The sequence below is a fragment of the Prionailurus viverrinus genome, chromosome C2 (genome assembly GCF_022837055.1).
Source record: "Prionailurus viverrinus isolate Anna chromosome C2, UM_Priviv_1.0, whole genome shotgun sequence".
Classification (NCBI taxonomy): Eukaryota; Metazoa; Chordata; class Mammalia; order Carnivora; family Felidae; genus Prionailurus; species Prionailurus viverrinus.
The window spans coordinates 29,997,713-30,017,322 of NC_062569.1; the positions used below are offsets into that span (position 1 = coordinate 29,997,713).

General features: G+C 49.4%; 1 protein-coding gene across 1 annotated transcript in view; it reads right to left on the reverse strand.

The window, feature by feature from the left end:
- Positions 1–19,610, reverse strand: part of SLCO2A1 (solute carrier organic anion transporter family member 2A1) — an 83,041-nt gene that overhangs the window by 14,125 nt on the left and 49,306 nt on the right. The window contains exons 4-8 of the mRNA XM_047874903.1: positions 6,870–7,097; positions 5,909–6,007; positions 3,006–3,142; positions 1,140–1,218; positions 415–579 (exon numbers count right to left, since the gene is read on the reverse strand). Of these exons, the coding sequence (XP_047730859.1) occupies positions 415–579; positions 1,140–1,218; positions 3,006–3,142; positions 5,909–6,007; positions 6,870–7,097 (708 nt within the window). The remainder of the gene's footprint in view (positions 1–414; positions 580–1,139; positions 1,219–3,005; positions 3,143–5,908; positions 6,008–6,869; positions 7,098–19,610) is intronic.

Below are 19,610 nucleotides of genomic sequence, written 5' to 3' on the forward strand. Positions count from 1 at the left end.
CATACTCCTTACCCAGGCGAATGTATTCAAGTCCTTGGTGAAGAAGGGAAAAAACCAGGAGGCATTTTGCCTAGTCCCAAATTACACCTTTCTCTTTCCTCTGTTGCCCTGGATGATGTCAGGACCTTTGGGAAGCCCATAGGCTTCCAGCTCCTCTGATGGAAAGGAAGGCAGACCCCAGCCTCTGCCTCTCCCTGCCTGGAATTATAGGGGCCCCAGAGATCTGCCAAAGACCTTCTAGATGGCTAACCAGGAAAAGTGTCCTTAAAATTCTTTCCCCAGGGCCACAGTCCTCTTCTGGCTCTTATCTGTGTCCGGTCTGGCCTCACCCATCCTGTATGGGCGGCAGAGGGCCCAGCCTCTCCTTCAGGCAGGCCCCCTAGCTCCTACAGCGCCCTCACCCTCTGGACTCACCGATGAGGAAGTTGGCATAGGCTGCGGAGGCACCATACTGCTTCTCCAGGAATTTGTTGAGGAATGTGGAGAGGCCGGCAATGACAGAGGAGAAGGTGCACTGGGCCAGGACCACCAGCATGAAGAGCGGGTTCATCAGCAACCTCAGGAAGATGCGGGGAAACCCTGTAATCAGACGGCTGTCAGGGGCCAGGCCTTCGTGGTAGTCAGCCCAGGGGTACCTTGATACTAGGTCACTGCCCTTCCTCCTCCTCCAGGCAGCTTTCCTCTCTTTCTCATGGCAGATCTGAGGCACCAAAGTGTTCAGTGGCCAGTCTGGGGGCACAGAGCCGCTCGACTCCCACTCAACATACTCACAGGCTAAGTAAAATGAGGACATGCCTACAAGATATCAGGCGGAGGCTGGATAGAAATAGGACTAACACCGGGAACATTCTCCTCACATGACAGCCACCTCCATGTGAAAGGAGGGGACAGAACACGGGGCCAGACCATGGAGGCAGGGCTGACTGCTAAATCTGAGTCTCCTGAGACCTGCAAAGAAGCAGTCACCAGGACCCCTGGCAGAACCCCTCCTGGGAGATGGGCCAGTTACAGACCACCTGTTCTTACTGACCTTCACCACACACAACACCACATGGGCTGGGGTACCCCCTGAACCTCCCTCAAGACAGAACCCCCCCCCCCCCCCCCACCTCCAGGGCTTTGCCAGGTCAGTCAGTTACGTTTAATGAAATCCAGCAGGGAGCTTCTTGGCTTGACCTCGTCCATCTTCCTTGCCTCGTCCACTATGGCAGGAGACCTCTGAAGGCAGAGAAGGAGGTGAATGTTAATGTCCGAGGCTCCTTGTTGTGACCCTTCCCTGGGCCCTTGACCCTCCTGGTCTTGGTGGCTCAGGGATAGGCAGCAGTGAGCTGCCCACCCGAGGTGTGTGTGTGTGTGTGTGTGTGTGTGGGTGTGTGTGTGGGTGTGGGAGGGCACCCAGAGAATGCTCTCTTGAAACGAACACCACCTGCATGTTAGTGAACCCAGAGTTGTGGCTGCCAGCCAGAACACATCTATGCCAATGTCTCCTGAAATACCTCTGAGCATGTTATCACCTCTAACTTTTCCGTGACTGATGCCAAAAGGTATCTGATCAGATCTCACTCCCTGTCTCTCTGTCGTGGCTGCACTTCTTCCCTGTCCTCAGATTCCAGGGGCTGCAGGCTTCTGGGATACACTGGTCTAGAATGACCTCTGTTTCCAGCTCTTTCTTTCTATCTCCTCTATGGAGTCACTGCTTCCTTCCGGGCCCAGAGTTGAGTCCTGCTCAACCAAGGCTTGGTCCCGGCCCCTGGCCCACGCTTTCTGTTCATACCACTTCAGTGAGCTCGCCTACCACTTATGAACTCATCAGCTGCAGCTCTGCACCCCTACACAGGTGTGCACGGCCCCCCAGGGGAACACACTACCAGGCGTGGGAGCTCCCATGCACTGAGTGCTTAGTCCACATTGGACACCGTGCCCAGCATGCCACATGCACTGTCACTCCTCATGGCCTCCTCTGAGACAGGTGCTCTATCTCCAGTATTGTAAAGGAAACTTAGACACAAGGAAGCTTGTCCAAGATCACTTGGCAAGGTTTTAAGTGACACACCTGGACTCAGACTCAGGTTTGCCTGACTCCAAAACCACCACGATGTACTGCCAACCTCCAAAACTCTTCCCCAAGACAAGCGAAGGCTCTCCTACCCCTGTTCCTCCTCCCACACAGGGGCCTACATCTCACTGCCCAATGTGGAGCTTTGGCTCTGAACCTTGATGCTAACTTCGGTCCCTCTTCTCCTCCAGTCTGGCTCACTGCTGAGTCCTTGGCACCCCCTCCAAGAATATCTCTGCCTGCCCTTGCCTCAGCTGTCCAGCAACCACTGCCCCGGTGCTCAGTCTCATCCATCCCCTGTCTCTACACCGGCTTTTTCAGATGGTCAGCCTTCACTCCTCCCTGACTCCCTGACCTTCAATCCAGCTGGCCACCCAGTTACTGCAGTGCCCCAGAACTTTAAGTTTTAGACCCTCAGCCTAACATCAGAGCCCCACCAGACTTCTCTGTTTTCCATTTTCATCTTTTCCTGACTTCGTTCCCAGCAGACAGGGCTGGCAGACACATGGAAGGTCCAAGTGCTCAGAGTAAGCTCACTCTCAGGCCACCCTTATGCTCTTTAGCTCTAGGGACCCTCTTCCCACTCAGTCCTGCAGGTTCAGATGGTGCCAGGTCATATATTCTGCTTTTACTAGCTCTTAACTCTTTATCCCAGTTTAGATGAACTCATTTGTTCAACTACTCATGTAATTTCCCAAACTACATTCCCTGAAGCTGTCCTGACACCTGAGGTGTTGAAGTGGTAAGGGGACACTGGTGAGAACCCATCTTTAGGGAATTCACCAGCACTCTCACCTAAAGCCTTTGAGAAGTCCTGTATCATGCAACTCATTTAGATTTCATGCAGAATTTGCTTAACTTGCTGCAGCTTCTCAGTTCGGTTTAATTTGATCCCCACCTCCCTTTCTTGAAGTTCTATAGGTAGAGTCAGGGGTTCTCAGAACCTTACCTCCACTTCCCTGATCATTGTTCGAGGAAAGAAAAAAAAGGGGAAAGAGGTGAGAACCAAGGAGGCTGAGGAGATGAGCAGCCCGAGCCACCAGGCTCCAATCCACCGGGGGTCTCCGGGGCTCAGGTTAACTGCAGCTGGAGAGAAAGCAAAGGGAAAAAGTGTTTTCTGGATGAATACGGAATCTCACTTTACTGGAATGAGGGCCTCTGATCAAGGGAACTTTCTTCCCAGGATAGAGAAGAGGTAAGCCATGAGCTAGAACCTGGGTCAAGACAACATTCCCTCTCCAGGCCATCTGGTCTCCAGAGCATAGTGGCCACTCTGCATAAAGGAGAGCATCAGAGAATCCCCAGGCTGAAGGAATCAGAACCTTGGCCTCACCTTATTTTATTCCCAACCCCTGGTAGGAATAATAGCAAAGGAGGCTGCATCCATTCTCCTCTAACCAATCAGAACACTGAGGACCAGAGAAGTCAACCTTGCCCTGGTGCAAGGTTAAGGCTAGTGAGTGCCATTTGATTGCTCAATTTTAACCATTCTTAACCACTGAATGCTATTGCTTCCCAACTTTATTGACCCTAAGAAAGGAATCCCCATAGTCCTTAGGAGGAGCCTGAAGGAACAACAATCATCAGAGTGGGCTCCTTGGCCTCCAAAGGAAATGGTTTTCCTGGCAGGTCTCCCATCTGCATCTGAGAGTCTGCCATTGTGTTTCTCTTTGTAAAGAAACTACAGGGGCATAGAGGGAAGGAGAAGGTAGCAGTATGGCCTGCAGCCAAACAATGACAGACATCTCTAGGCACTGTCCCTGGTACTGAGAGCTCAGCTGCTAGTCTTTTTGGACAATAAGAGGCAAGAATCAACTCAGGAAGTGCCAGTAAAAGGGCAAAGATGGCTTGACCCTGAGGCAGAAAGCTTCCCCTGGCTTTTCCCCATCATGTGAAGTCAAGGCAGGAGATACCACAAGGAAGGCATCATGGTCTGATGGTCCCCAGGAACAGGAGTCTGTGGACTCTGGCAGCATGGCAGGTTTAATGCCTGTCTACATTCTTTGTGAGATGGGCAGACCCTGATCTGTGTGTGAAGAACTGTTGAGAGCATTATTCCTGAGGGTCTGGCTCAGACCTGCCTTCCAGCCATATCTTCTGGCTGGCAGGAACTTTATGTATCACCCTCACACCCCACACACATTCCACCTCTTGGCTTTGTCCACGAGTTTTTCTCCACCTGGAAGGCCTTCCCTCCCAGTACTACCTGCAGAAATCCCACCCATCAGTGGGGCTTGATGCAGATATCAGCTGCCTGAGAAGCCCTCCCTGCCCACCTCAGGAAGTAGCACTGTCTCCTGCCTGCTTGGAGCTTCCAAAGCACTTCGCCCGCCCCTCTGTTATAGTGCTGGCCCTCCCTGCCTTGTGGGAGGCTGGGTGCCATGGAACAAGCTTACAAAGGCGAGGAGCCCTTGCAGGATTCATCATGGGGCTGGCTCCATGAATGGTTAACTCAGTGCTTGTGCCCTGGTCTATGGATTGTATTTTCTCTTTTTTTTTTTTTAATGTTTATTTATTTTTGAGACAAAGAGAGACAAAGCATGAACGGGGGAGGGTCAGAGAGAGGGAGACACAGAATCCGAAACAGGCTCCAGGCTCTGAGCTGTCAGCACAGAGCCCGACGCAGGGCTCGAACTCACGGACTGCGAGATCATGACCTGAGCCTGAAGTCGGCCGCCTAACCGACTGAGCCACCCAGGCGCCCCTGTATTTTCTCTTTCTAAGATACACAGTGATTTAGTCCATACCATTTTGTGAAGAACAAGAGCTCACACCTGTGAACCTCTTAATATATATCAGGCATGTGCTAATCCTTACAACAACTCTATTTTACTATCACTAGCCCCATCTTACAGATGAGAAAACTGAGGCACAGAAAGATAAAGACACTTGCTAAAGAGCACTCAACCAGTGAGAGGTGGAATCAGCATTAGACACAGGTTGTCTACTACCAATGCCCACAGAGTTAAACACGATCTTATACCCTTCTGGATGTGACTCATAATCCATGTGTATATTTTGTGTACTGCTTGGTTTTTTTCCCCTCAAAACAGCTCTTATCAGATCTTTTTTTTTAAACAATCAAAACCATCTTAGAATCAAAGAACCATAAAACTATTTTTTTTTAAATTTTTTTTTCAACGTTTTTATTTATTTTTGGGACAGAGAGAGACAGAGCATGAATGGGGGAGGGGCAGAGAGAGGGAGACACAGAATCAGAAACAGGCTCCAGGCTCTGAGCCATCAGCCCAGAGCCCGACGCGGGGCTCGAACTCCCGGACCGCGAGATCGTGACCTGGCTGAAGTCGGACGCTTAACCGACTGCGCCACCCAGGCGCCCCAAAACTATTTTTTTTTTTGAGAGAGAGAGAGACTGAGCACGAGTGGGGGAAGGGCAGAAAGAAAGAAGGAGACACAGAATCCAAAGCAGGCTCCAGGCTCTGAGCTGTGAGCACACAACCAGACGTGGGGCTCAAACCCACGAACCATGAAATCATGACCTGAGCCAAACTGACTGAGCCACCCAGGTGCCGCCCCCATAAAACTATTTTTAATACCACCACCAAGACGGGCAGCCGTACTAGCAACACCTGAGGCCCTGCTCCAGGTCTCAAGGTGTCCTGTTACAAACTTCTTGAGGACAGAAAGTGTGTTTTCCAGCCGAGCCTGGGAAGAGGAGGTGTGCTGTCTGCTTCTGGCTGGCTGTCTGAGGCTCTGCAGGAGTGAATGAGTGAGGGAAAGAGGAGTCCTGAGCATCTGGAGTGGAAGTTTCATTTTTTCCTCGACTGTCTGGGGCTTGGGAGGCTGCTTCGTGGAACCGGTGATGGAATGGACATCCTCGCCCACACTCACCTGTGTCCACTCTGCCGTAGTCCACGAAGATCTGCAGCATGACGGAGCCCAGCAGGTACCCGAAAGCCGGCCCGAATACAGAGATGGCAAATAAGATGGCTGGAAACGGGAGCAGAGAAAGGAGGCTGAGGAGATTGAAAGGGTACCAGGTTGTTTCCCTAGCTGAGGGATTCCTGAGATGTCAGGAATCTGTCCCCTGGCCCTGACAAGTCCACACTGAAGGCATTTCCCATAGACAAGACCAGAATTCCTCAAGGTCCTGAGATGCGCACAACCAGAACTGTTTCTCCTCCGGCCAGCTGCCAGAGAGATCCACTTGCCGAGAGGAAAAGCCTCCTCAGCATTTAAAGTTTCCTGCTGGGGGTGCTGGTGGGTGAAGCTTCCTGCAAATGCAGGAGCTGTGGGGCCACCAAGTGGGTGGGTGTGCCCTGTCTGGTTTGGGATGTGGGCCCTGAGAATGCTCAGTGTGCCGTGCTCTAAGGGAAGGATGGGGCTGTCAGATGGTCATCTGTTATCTGCTTTGCTTTTGCTTCTTTGAAGCCAAACTGCCCCTAAGTGGACGGTTTGGGAAGACATGTGTACCCCGGCCTGTGCCTGGAGGACAGGACAATAACATTAAGGGGCTGATAAAGGAGCTGCCGTGTGCCCAGCATGCAGCTCAGTGGTTATATACATTACTTATGTAATCCCACAGCTGCCCAGTGCACAGATACTATTAGCCCTGTTCTGTAGGTGAGGAACCTGGGGCCCTGGGGCCCAGCTACCTGCCCAGGATCACACATCTGGTAGATTAACAGAGCTGGCCTTCAAACCAGATCTATTGGCTCCCCAAAGCTCTGCCCTCATTTGCTGTGTTGTGGCACAAAGAGGGTTAGGCCTCAATTCAGCCCCTCAGGGCCTGAAGGAGTGCCACATCAGGACTGGGCCCCTCCCCACAGCCTTCCTCAAGCTTGTGACTCACAGATGTACAGGGGTGAGTTGTTGGGCTCAGAGAAGTCATCCACGTAGGAGATCCCGAATGGCTGAATGGGAACCGTCCCAACGCCTGCCAGCAGCTGGGCGACCACCATGAGACCCCACATGCTGCTGGTCTCCTTCCGGGAGTCCCGGGCAGTGCTGTGGCACTTACTGGGGGGCAGGTCCTGCCAGTGCTTCTGACAGAGCTCAGCTTGGAAGCGGCTGCTGTTCCCTGCAATGAGAGAGCATGCCGGTTACCACCACCCCAGTCTCCGGGTTCCACCAGCCGGCCTCCGAGGCTGGCCCTTCTCCCAGGCCTTTTGAGAGTGAGTGGAGGTGACAGAAAGGTGAGTGTGGGCTTCCTGTCCTGCAAGCAGCCCTTCCTAGGTGGAAGAGGACACTATCCACTCATGGGGAACCATTCTTTGTCCTCTGTGGGTAACAGGCAGGGAGCTGTGCATGGAGACCAATGCCATAATTCCTGGAGGAATCCCCCAGTTGCAAAAGGGGGATCCAGGATCAAACCCCAGGCTTACCAGCCTGAAGTGCTTTGTGCTCAGCCTCAGGCCTGGGGTCCCCAGGGTGTGGCTCTCTTTAGCAGGACAAAGGTTATTCTGTCTCACAGAAGACAGTGTCACCTCCACCTTGGATGTGTCCCTCCTGTGTCATGACTTCTTGAGCCTGATTCCTGGATAAGCCTGGCACTGTGTCATACTGGAGAGCCTTTTGCCAAAGGCATTTAATGTCCTTACCAAACATGGGCAGCAATCAAGAATCATACGACTTGGGAAGCTGGAAAGGACTTTGAGAACTTCTAGTTCAATCTCTCCTCTTACAAATGGGGAGCCAAGGCTGCACACCCAGGAGCCAGGCTGCACCTTAGACCCTTCTGTGAGGCCCCCAGAAACATGCTGCCTATGGCTGTGGGGACCTGGTCAGGCTGGACTGCCATCTCATGCCCACACCAACCAGTAAGCACTGTCAGCTCCCCAAGGCCTTGAGAGCTCTTGAGGACTCCCTTCCCATAAGATCCCTTCTTTACTTACCTTGTCCAGGCCAATGGAAACCACTGAAGTCACCAATCTTGCTCTACTAACACGATTTCCTCGAATTCCCATTTGGGATGCTCCCAGAGAGGGTATAGCCCTGATCTAAGTGGGCCTCAAAGCCCTACAGAGAGGAAATATGAAGGCTGTGGACCAGATCTGCCCCTCATGCTTTGCCCAGGGCTGCTCTGGATGGTGGGGCTAGGGAGGTTCTGCCCTCCTCATTGCCCTCTCTCTTCCCCCAGGCACAACATGCTCTGTACAGCCTGGCCCCGCCCTCACCTGTCCTCTACGCTGGTGTTTGTATAGGACACACTTGAAAACTGCTGGCCTGCAGGGTTCCCCCATCAAACAGGGAGTCCTGTCCCAGGAACAGCAAGAGACGGCAAGATGTCTTCTTGTCAGGGCCATCCAGACAGGGAGAAAGCTTGGATGCTAAGTCATGAAAAGACTCCTGGGCCAAATTTCATTCGTCCTCAGTTGTTCAGTTATTTGGCCAATAGTGACTATGGGCAGACACACCACTCAGGTGAAGACAAGAAGGTGACTGAGACAGGCATAGGTTCTGCCCTTACAAATTCTCCAGCCTTTTGTGGTATACAGATCATTGAAGGAGAACCCACAATAGTGCCTGATCCAATCAAAACCCAATGAGATATCTTTGCACACCCATCAGAATGTTCATTGTGTGTGTGTGTGTGTGTGTGTATATATATATATATATATATACATATATATATATATACATATATATATATATATATACATATATATATATATACCAAAACAGAAAACATCAAGTATTGGGTAAAGATGTGGAAAAGTTAAGGCCTTTGTACGTTGCTGGAAGGAATGTAAAATGGTGCAGCCATATGGAAAACAGTATGGCAGTTCCTCAAAAAATTAAAAAATATAACTACCAGGGGCCCCTGGGTGGTTCAGTTGGTTAAGCATCCGATTCTTGATTTTGGCTCAGGTCATGATCTTGCTGTCTGTGGAATCGAGCCCTGTGTCAGGCTCTGCACTGGTAGTGCAGAGCCTGCTTGGGATACTCTCTCTTCCTCTCTCTTTGCCCCTCCCCTGATCACACTCTCTTTCAAAATAGATAAATAAACTTTAAAAAAATACAACCACCATATGATTTAGCATTTACATTTTTGGGTATATACTCAAAAGAATTTAGAGCAGGACTTGAACAGTATACCAGCCTTCATAATAGAGTTATTCACAATAGCCAAAATGTAGAAATAATCAATGTGTCCATCAATGGATGAATGGATAAATAAAATGTTATATAGACACACAACGGAATATCACTGAGCCTTAAAAAGGAAAGGAATTCTGACACGTGCTGCATACACAATGGAAGACCCCTGAAGACATTATGTGAACTAAAATAAGCCAGGCACAGAAGTACAAACATCGCATGACTCCACTTATATGAAGCAACTAGAACAGACAGATTCATAGAGGCAGAAAGCAGAATGTTGGTTACCAGGGGGCAGGGGCAAGGGGGAATGGGGAGTTGGTGTTTAATGAGGACAGCTTCAGTTGGGAAAGATGAAAAGTTCTGGAGATGGATGGTGTTGACAGTGGTACAATAGTGTAAATGTGCTTAATGCTGTTGAACTGTACATTTAAAAATGGTTAGAATGGTAAATGTTATGAGATATATATATATATATATATATATATATATATATATATCCACAATAAATAATATAGCTTGGTCCACATGAGTTGGGAGAGAACAGAAGGCACGTAGGAGGAGCACCATACCCAGTGTTGGTTGGGAGAGGGTTTGGGAAAAGATTCCTGGGGAAGATGGCCCTGAACTAAGAGGAAGCAAAGGGAGTAGACAAAGATTGGTAGTGAGGAGGACTGAGAAGCAGCCTGTGGCGGGGCTCAGAGATATGGGTAACACGCTCCATGGCACAAAATGAAGTTCAGGGTGGTCAGCGTGCAAGTATACTCAGGGTGAGGCATGGCTGCTTCTGGAGGGCTTGTGTGTGCTGGGAAGGGGCATGGATTGTATCCTAAGGAAAGTTCCAGAAGATCATGAGTGGGGGTAATGCAACGAACACACTGGAGGGATTAAGACCAGTTTGCAAGGCCCCTGTGTAGGGAGTGGAATTGACCTGGTAAAGAGATATTTCAGTGGCAAAATAGGTAAGGCTGTGCATTCCAGGAGGGGCAGGGGGTGCTGGCTGCTCCGTGGTTATGTAGATGGTGACGCACAGCCCAGAGGCATATGTAATACACAGGCCAGGCTGGCTGCAGGAGTGCAGGTGTGTGACAAATGAAGGACTGGAGAAGAAGTATTTTTTTCAAGAGTTGAAGTTCTTGGAGTGCCTGGGTGGCTCAGTCGGTTGAGCATCCAACTTTGGCTCAAGTCATGATCTCACAGTTCGTGAGTCTGAACCCCATGTCGGGCTCTGTGCTGACAGCTCAGAGCCTGGAAACTGCTTCATATTCTGTGTCTCCTTCTCTCCCTGCCCCTCCCCTGCTTGCTCTCTTTCAAAAATAATGAACACTAAAAAATTTTTAAAAAGTTATACTTCTTTATTTCTCTGATTCTTGTTATTTTACTACATTCACATTTAATAGAACACTGTTGCTGGCTTGGCTGGCAGAATTATTTTTTTGTGGGACATTTCATGGTCATCAGAGATCGTAAAAACGACTGGCTTATTAAGTCTTCACACGGCACCTTGCATGCTACACCAATGCCACAAAAATACTCACAAAATTTCACCTAATGAAATGTCCAGGAGGCAAAAACGATCTGGGGATCATTTGTTATTATTAACCACTAAAGTGTCAGATTATATGTCAGGAACTGCCTTTATTAAAAATGTGTATTTAAAAAATATAACCAGTTGGCCCCGACTCCAAGTCTACAGAGTTCCTCTTTGGCTCTTCTGCATTCCAAATCGATTGAATATCTACTAACAAACGCTCTTTTCCTTCTGCCAGTCCTGAATGGGGCCAAATCCACCCTGGCGCAGGCTGTGACTCATGCGAAATTCACCTGCAGAGGGCAAGGATTCCTTCACCAGGGAGCAGTGCCCTGAGGGAAGCAGCAGCTGGCTGTCCTGGAGGCAGCGAGACCTGGAGCCAGGAGGAACAGGGCACCGCAGTGGGTAAGACCCACTGCTCCCTGGCTTGATGTAGGCACAGGTGTTTATGTCAGAGACAGACATAGTGTGAGCTTCCCAAGAACTCATGCCTGGGACTTTCTGCAGTGGGTAGTCATGGCCAGCTTGCTCTGGTGAGAGCAGAGTCTTCTAGAATTTAGACCATTAGGCTTTTCTCTTAAAAACCTAGAGGACAGGGGTTGGTGAATCCAAGGGCTGGAAGAAGGGGGAGGAAAAGACCTTGTATCAGAAGACTTTGGCACAACTGGGAGTGGTGGGGGAGCTCGGTTTTCTTCACCTCACTCCATCCCTCTCCTCCCTAGAGTGGATTTCTCAGCTTCCTTCAGGAGCTCAGGCCCATGTGAAGGAGAGAGAGCAACCTCTCCCCATTTCGCAAGCATTCCAGAAAAGGCCCTATACCCAGTTACTCTCCATTGACTTATGGAAACACATCACCCTCCTCTTCCAGTGTTGCTAGCTCCAATCTTCCCACCGTGTCAAATCCGGTGGTAAGGTCAGAAAAATGCCTGCCTCTTCCAGTCACCGCAGACTCCAGAGGCTGCCTGCCCACCCAAGGTCACTTTCCTCCATCTTGGAGGGCCCTGGGAAAGGGAGGGAGGGGAGTCTTCATTAGAGGGATGTCAGTCTGTTTCTCATCTTCCCTGAGGCAGACTTCTGGAAGGCTCAAGTTCATCAGAGCACATTCTTTTCCCACAAGACACCAGAAGTCTGGCTGTGCCAGTTTTCACAGGGCTGTGAAATGCTAACTAGAAACAGGCTGGGACCTCTCCCCTCCTCCAGCTACCCCAGCACAACCCCAGCTGCACGTGAGTCAACCTCTGACTCATTCCACAATATAAATGCAGAGTTTCAGTTCTAATTTCTTGACCTCTCAGTGGGTTTGGAAAGATAGGGGACTGTGGGAAGAAGGTCCACTTCCCCAGAATGGAACCCATAAAGACAGGGCAAATCTGGGCAGACCTAGGTCTAGCCACTCCATTGTCCAAGGACACACGTTCCAGGTGTGGCCAGCCTGAGGTCAGGCTCCCAAGCACATAAAGATCTGAAACTGGGTCCAAGAGAAGCCTAGAAGGGTCAAGCAACACAGGAAGGCCATGGCAAATGGGGCTTTCCTTTGATCATTTCATCATTCTGGTAGAGGAAAGAGAGAGTTCTTCTGGGAAACAGGAAACAGAACAGCAGCAGTGAGTCCTCCTTCAAGTCATTTCCTTGAAAGCCACACATTACCTCCCTGCTCAGAAGATGGCGTGGCTTTGGGTGAGTAGAGTCAAGTGAGGAGGAGGTTAACAAGACCCAAGTCTCAGATGCAATCCATAAGAGAATAAGAGGGAAATGTAGGAAGGTGCTTCCAGAGAGTTTTCTGGAAACATGGCCAAGGTGCAAGCCCTCAGACTATCAGCAAACTCCTGGAACTTCATTCAGAATGTTCCACTCTGAAGGACCTATTTCCCCATCCTCCTAAATTCAGCTACTCAAGTTCTTCCCGAAACTCTGGCAACACCCACCATCAGGCCTGGAACAGACTGTCCCAAACCTGGTCCATGATTCGAGATCTCAAAGCGGTTTGCAAAGTGGGTTGTTCACACGTCAGAAGTGATTAGATTCTCAGTGGAGTTCTCAAAGCCTTATTAATCTGTAAATACCCCTGTAGTAATATGTGGTCTATTCCCATTAGACTGACTTTCATTTTGGGAAACTAGGAGAACATATTCTTCTGCACCAGCAGAAAACAAAAGAGTTAGGGTTGAAAGCCTGAGTCACATCATGGGGCAATGGAAGGAATTCACATTTTGGAGACAGATAAACTAAGTTCAAATCTTGGTTCCACTGCTCACTGGTTGGGGGACCTCTCAGAACCTCAACGTCTTCATCTTCAAAATAGACATAATAATAATACCTACCTTGTAATGTTATATTAGGATTAAAAATAATGAGTATATATCATAACCTGGGACATAGGGATCACATAAAATCAATTTTCATCCAAAGGGGTCAGAAGATTTAAGAAATTTAAAGGGAAAAGGGAGATGGCAGAACTCTGGGGACAGGCAATAATGCCCAAGTTTCTAAGAACTTGGGGACTGGGTCTAGAAACCAGAGACAAGTAAGATCAGTGCTGATCACTGGCAGTGGATAGACTGTAATAAAGGAGCTGCTTGGAAGGTTTCCTCTCTGTGAAGGAAAAGAGAGCTTGAGGGAGGAAAAGGAGAATATTCTTGTGTTCTGCTCTCAGACTGTTTCCAAAACTAGTTCTGAGGCTGAGGCTGGGCACCCCTTCCCACACAGCCACCCTGGCACTAGAGGGGCCCTGGGGAAAATGCCTACTTGTACTGAGGAGGCCATGTGACCAATGAGCTGCATTGAAAGGGCAGGTCCACTGCACATTATACTGCAGGCAAGGGGTTTACCCCTGCAGGCAAGGGGTATACCTTTGCCCCTGCACCCTGAGGAATTGCCACCAGGCCAAGGAAGGAGGCATCACCCGGCTTGGCTTGTCATCAAAACTGTTTCTTAGTGGATAGGAGGGAAGGAAAATATACCTCAATGAGCAGGATGGTGGCTCGAAGTCATTTAATTTTAATTCTGGAAGAGATGTGCACTTACTATGCACCCTCCAACTGGGAATGAAGCAGAACTTATTATTCACAGATTTATTCAGTAGGCTGATGAGGAGCTCTTTGGAAAAAAAAAGTGATTAGCTGAGCCAACATGAGTTCATCAAGAGTCAGCCATGCCAAACCAACCTCATTTCCTTTGTTAGTGGGGCTCCCAGACCAGCAGGAAGTTGTAACATGGTGTTACTTGACTGGAGGAAGCCTTTTGACAAAGCCTGTCATAATATCCTGGTAGACAAGATGCGGACACGTGGCTGGAGAGTCCTCTGGGGAGAACTGGCCTGAAGCATGCCCAGGGCAGGCATCAATGGGCCAGTGTGACCCAGAAGATGGTGGCCCTAACTGCCCACAACTCAACACTGTTGTCATGGCCTGGGGTGAAAGCAGGAACAGCTGACAAATTGTGAATGACACAAAGCTGGGAAGAATGGTTAACAAGATAGTCCAAAGCCTGAAAGCTCAAAATTAGGTCTGAGGGTATAAAGTGGGGCTGCAACCAAAGAGAACAAATCTAATAGAGTCAGTTTGGGCTGTTATACCAAAGTGTCATAGACTGGGTGGCTTGTAAATAACAGACATTTATTACAGTTCTGGAAGCTGGCAGTCTGCGATCAGGGAGCCAGCACAGATATGTTCTAACAAGAGCTTCTTCTGGGTGGCAGACTGCTGACTTCTATGTCCTCACAAGGCAGAAAGAGAGTGAGGGAGTTCTCTGATGTCTTATAAGCACTCTGATCCCATTCATGAGGGCACGACCCTTGTGACCTAATCACCTCCCAAAGGCGCCACCTCCTAACACCATCATGTTGGTCCTGACTTCTCTTTGCTGTTCTCCCGTTAGATCTGAGCCTCACATCCTTTCTGATGGTGGCCAATCCGAGCTCTGAACCCTGAAAATTCCTCTTGTCCCTGAGAGAAAGAAACTGCTCTTGCTGGTTTCCTGCCTCCTAGTGGGTAGCACACTGCCCAAATGTGCCTGGTGATTCCCATTTCAAGCCTTTGGGCCACAGGAGGTGTCTGGGTACCGCCAGAAGTTCTGCTCTACCAGGTGTGGCAAGAAGAGCAGAAAGTTCCTCCCTGTGTCCCCCAGGGATCCTCAGGGAGCCCCAGGCGTCCTGCAGGAGAGATCAATGGTTTCTTCAAACCATATACTCCAGCGGGACAGGGGCCTGCACTCTTTCTGTGGGGCTACCTCTCACTCCCTAACAGTTTTCCTGGGGTGCCCAAAGCCAGTAGAATTGTAACCAGCCTTTCTTTTCTACTCCATGTGCTGACTCTCCCAAGGAGACCCTCCAAGCCCCCCACCACACCTAAGGGATCCTGCAGAAGTGACTCCTCCCTGGAGCAGGATGCAGGATACAACTTACAGGATACAGTTCACCCGGCCCCAAGCACGGCTGCCACCCCAGCCTCATTCCTGAATGGGGGAAATGACTAAACAAGCCCTGAGGGCCTGACGGGGAGGGGGAGCCAAGCTCAGGTCCCTACTCAGACCTCAGCCGGAGACCCAGGAGAACAGGGGGTCTCATTTCCAGGCTGGCCAAGGTTGGGGGCGGGAATTGTGGCTTGCCCACAAAACAGATGGGAAGAAAGCCTGACAGAGTCGACTACTCTCATATCAACTGCTTGGGCCTTTAGAGAGACCATGGTGCTATTGCCATGGAGATGACCCATTCGCTCCTTCCCCTAATGTCCAACACTGCAGCTTAGCATTCTCTATCACTTCTCCACAGTGGTTTCTACTCTTTCCTGCACTCCGCAGTAAAGAATGTTCCACATCAAATCTCATTAGTTTTTGTCGGGCTCATCCGTTTGGGGCTGTTTTTTCCTCAGTTGATTTAATAACCCCCATGTGTTTTGTGATTTCTCCCTTCTTGTTGTTTTCTCTTTCTTTTCAGGTTAAATAGATCCAACTGCGCCAACTGCCCACCCACTCATGCCCCCCAACACACACACACACACACACACACACACACATACACACACTTACACCTCCCCCCATATGCCCCCCACCTCCACACCCCCTCCAACCCCTGCCACACACACTTTTCCCTCTCACGTATATCCCCATCTCCACCCCCCGCATATCCACACTGTTCCCCTACACCCTCTGAACACCTCCCCCACCTTTCTTCCCTTGCATATGGCTCCACCCCCACCTTTCCCATCTTCAAATACATCCACCTCCCCTCCACACCAGTACACCTCAACTCCCTACACATAAAACACCTCCCTCCCCTCCACACCTATACACAATTACCCCACAAACACACTCATACTTCCCGTCTACCCCGCAGAGCTTCTGAGCATACCCATCTCACACTACAGCTGGGTGTTCCCCCACTGAACACTCCTAAGCTGGTCTGCCATGAGCAGCTCTCCCAGCGGAAGGGCGCTGCATGGCTCCCACCATTCAGTGGAGTGCATTCTGCTCTGGGGGTTGGGGAGCTCATTCGAAGCCTTGCTTATCATCCACTGAGCAAGGGGCACAGTCACTCAGGACCCAGAGGCTTCCCCTCCTTACACCTCCTTCCCACCCTCCTTCTCAGGGATGAATGAGCCTGGGTGAGGGGCTGGCACATTTATGAATAAAGGACTAGAAAATGACTCTTCCCTTTCTTTTCTTGACTGCTCCAAAAATACAATCCAACCCCCACCTCTTATCTTACAGGAAACTCCTTGCCTGTGTGCATCCATTGTCTGTGTAGGGGCCCACTTCCCTCTGGACTTGGCCCAGGAGCCTTCAGAGGTTACACCTCGTCCTGCCAGACTCTGGTTTCCGAAGACTCCTCTCTTATCTCCTGAGAGAATTGGTGTCACATTGGCCTGTTTCCCATCTACCAAAACCTTGCTGTGCCTTCCAGAAGTGGTCTTGGAGGTTTGGCTGGGTAGCTAGTCTTTTCTCTAAAGGCGCCAGGGCACATTTCCGGACCCCTCTGACATTTAGAAAATCTAAACATTCATAAATGTCTGCCTGGCCTTTTTAAAATTAGCAATTAGTTGTTAAAGGTCTCCATGATTTCCACAATGTTCAGCCCCTCTTTTTTTTTTTTTTCCTAAAATACATAGTTACTCTTCATTTCCCATGTTCATTTCTGGAGTAGCTTTGCTCCAAGGAGACGAAATCAGCAATCAGGACATAATAGGTCTGGGGGTCATTACTCATGAGTAACAAATTTCAAATGTCACAACAAGGGCAGGCCAAGGAAAATGTGCTGGACAGCTAACACAGGCCAGGCACTTCACCTATACTATCTTGTGTTGATTTTGCCCCCAGGACACCCTGAAAGTGAAGGTATTATGGGTTCTATTTTACAGACAAGGAAACCGAGGTTCAGAAAGTTAAAGTAGGAGCTTGGCAAGTAGATAGCTTAGCCATTTAAATGTTGAAGTCCATGCTCTCTCCATAATACCAGGCTGCTCTAACTGAGGGTCTGGGAAGAGGGCAGAAAAGCAGCCTAAGCTTCAACTAAGAGGAATCCTACTGACTCACATATGGAGGATGCAGCAGGGACTAGGTTGAGGGACAAGCCCTGCTCTGAGCCAGAGCAGAAGACCTACAGTGAGGACTGGGGGGAAGCTGCCTTCGAAGCCCCCAGGACAACAGGCCCATCAGTCATGAGCTGTGAGACTCTGCTCACCACAGGAAGCAGGCTCCCCCCTCATTTGTGACCCTAGTTTAACCAGCATAATACATATCTTGTCCCCACCAAATTCTGAGCATGCATTTTCCCAGCCCTTGAAGCCCTGTGAGCGAGGGTCCATTTCATGTAGGGAGGAACTGAGCCTCAGAGCTGTGGAGGAGGTTGCCTGGGCGGCACTGTGAGGGAGTGTCAAATCCCGAGGACTGCCTGACTCCGGAACACCACTCAGGGTGGTGCATTTAATAAAATTCATTTGTTCCTGATCGCCTTGCATAATTCAAAACTAAAGTTCCCGTAGGAATGCATTTGAAATAGGAGTCGCATTTCAAACTTTTCCCATGAAGTAAGACTTTCTGAATATTTTCATTTGCACATTTTAGCACAGCGCCTGCCCATGCTGCACTGAAGCCCAGCACACAGCCCCTGATAGATCCGATGGATGTGGCTCCTGAGCCAAAGTCCTCCTCATCCCACCTCCTGGCACTGGGAAGATTCCCTGAAGGTGGCTCTGCCCTAGCACTTCCAGCTGCTGCTCTGAACCCAGCCAGAGTAAGAGAGACTGCTGGCCTCACCATCGCAGATAGAATTTACACACACAAAATGAGCAACGACAAAGAAAAAGTTTCCTCTACTGGCCTGAGATTCCTCCCCACAGGCTGAGAGGCAAGCTGTGGTCCCTGTCCCCATGCCCTTCAGTCCCCTTTCACTGGAGTTTGGCTAAGAGCACTGAGGTCAAGGAGGGAATGGCAGAGTGAACTCTGAGCAGGGAAGATCTTGGTGGGCTGAACCCCAGCCAATGGACCATCCTTAACAAGGAGCAGAGTGACTGCTTTCAGAGGCCCGCCTGTCTCTAACCACCCTCTGTGGTGGCTTCTCTGTGCGAAGGAAATGCCACTGGTATGTGGCCCAGGCTGCAGGCAGCCAACCCACCAACCCATGGTGTGTGGTGCCTGGCAGGAAGCCCTCCCATCAGTCTGGCCCCCGTGCCCCAGGCTCCCTTGCTGATTTCATCAACACAGTCCTCATGCTGGTGGGGAAGGGCAGGGACACTGGGTCTGGAGTGGGCTTGGCACACAGCTCCTTGGGAGGGTGGCCAGGAACGCCTGACTCTCCTTCAGAGCTGGCCTCAAACCCCTTGTCTAGACTGAGGAGGAGAAAGAGCATGGTAGAACCCCTAGATTTGGTTCTGTCTTCCTCCCGGACCTACTTGAAGGATTCACTCCCTACACAGTCCAAATAGACACAAGGCCACAATATGTTCATGATAAAAGATTAGTTCACTGGTGATTTATGTAGAAATCTAAAATATTCCCATGATCAGAACCCAACAGACATCTCATCACTAGATGCTATTATTCCTGTTCCATTCTTTTTCCAATCCAGCCACCTGTCTCTCTCTACCATAGGTCTCACAACCTATAAAGGAATCCCTTCTATCATTCTAAGTGATTCACCTCTCGAATCTGACCTCCACATATAACAACAAAAAAAGCCTGGTATTTAAGCAAACAAAAATCAGTTGTCCCTTGGCCTATTTTCTGATGGCTCATTTATCCTCAGACATCTTGAATTCCAATACAGTGGGCCAAGGATGAGCATTTGTGGATTGGCCTCTCACTGCTGTTCATCACAAAACCACTGTCCCTTCTTACATCCCTGAAAAGAAGTGCAAGTTTATCCCAAGCCAATAAATTATCATAAAATTAGCACCAAAGCAGGGTTGCTCCTGGTGTGCCAAGTGAATACAAATGCAAAACCACTTTGTAAGGCTATTTCCCAACCAAGAACACACAAATTTCTGCAGAAGAAAAAAATCCCAGTGAAAATGACCCCACAGCCAAACATGACAGAACACACAGGAAATAAGCCACTGTGAACAAGAACAAGCAAACACAAAAATGGGAGGATTAGCATTCCCAAAACTTCAGCTAATGGACTGAAAAAGACTATAAAATTAAAATGTTTAAAATAACTCAAGAGACCTAAATAAAAATATAAATCATAAGTAAATATCAAAAACCATGAAGATCGAGCAGATAGATTTGAAAAACTATCATAATAACTTTTGGAAGTTAGCAAAATATATAGAGCCATTAAGATATATAATGTATACTAGGAGTTGGACATCAGATGAAGAGAGTGGGAGGGAGACTAAGTGAACAGGAAGACATATCTGAGGAAATCACAAAGGAAGCAGCTTAGATGAATAAGGCACTTGAAACTATGAAAGATGAGAGACAAGGAGAACGGGAATAAAAATATATATATTTATGGATCTTTAG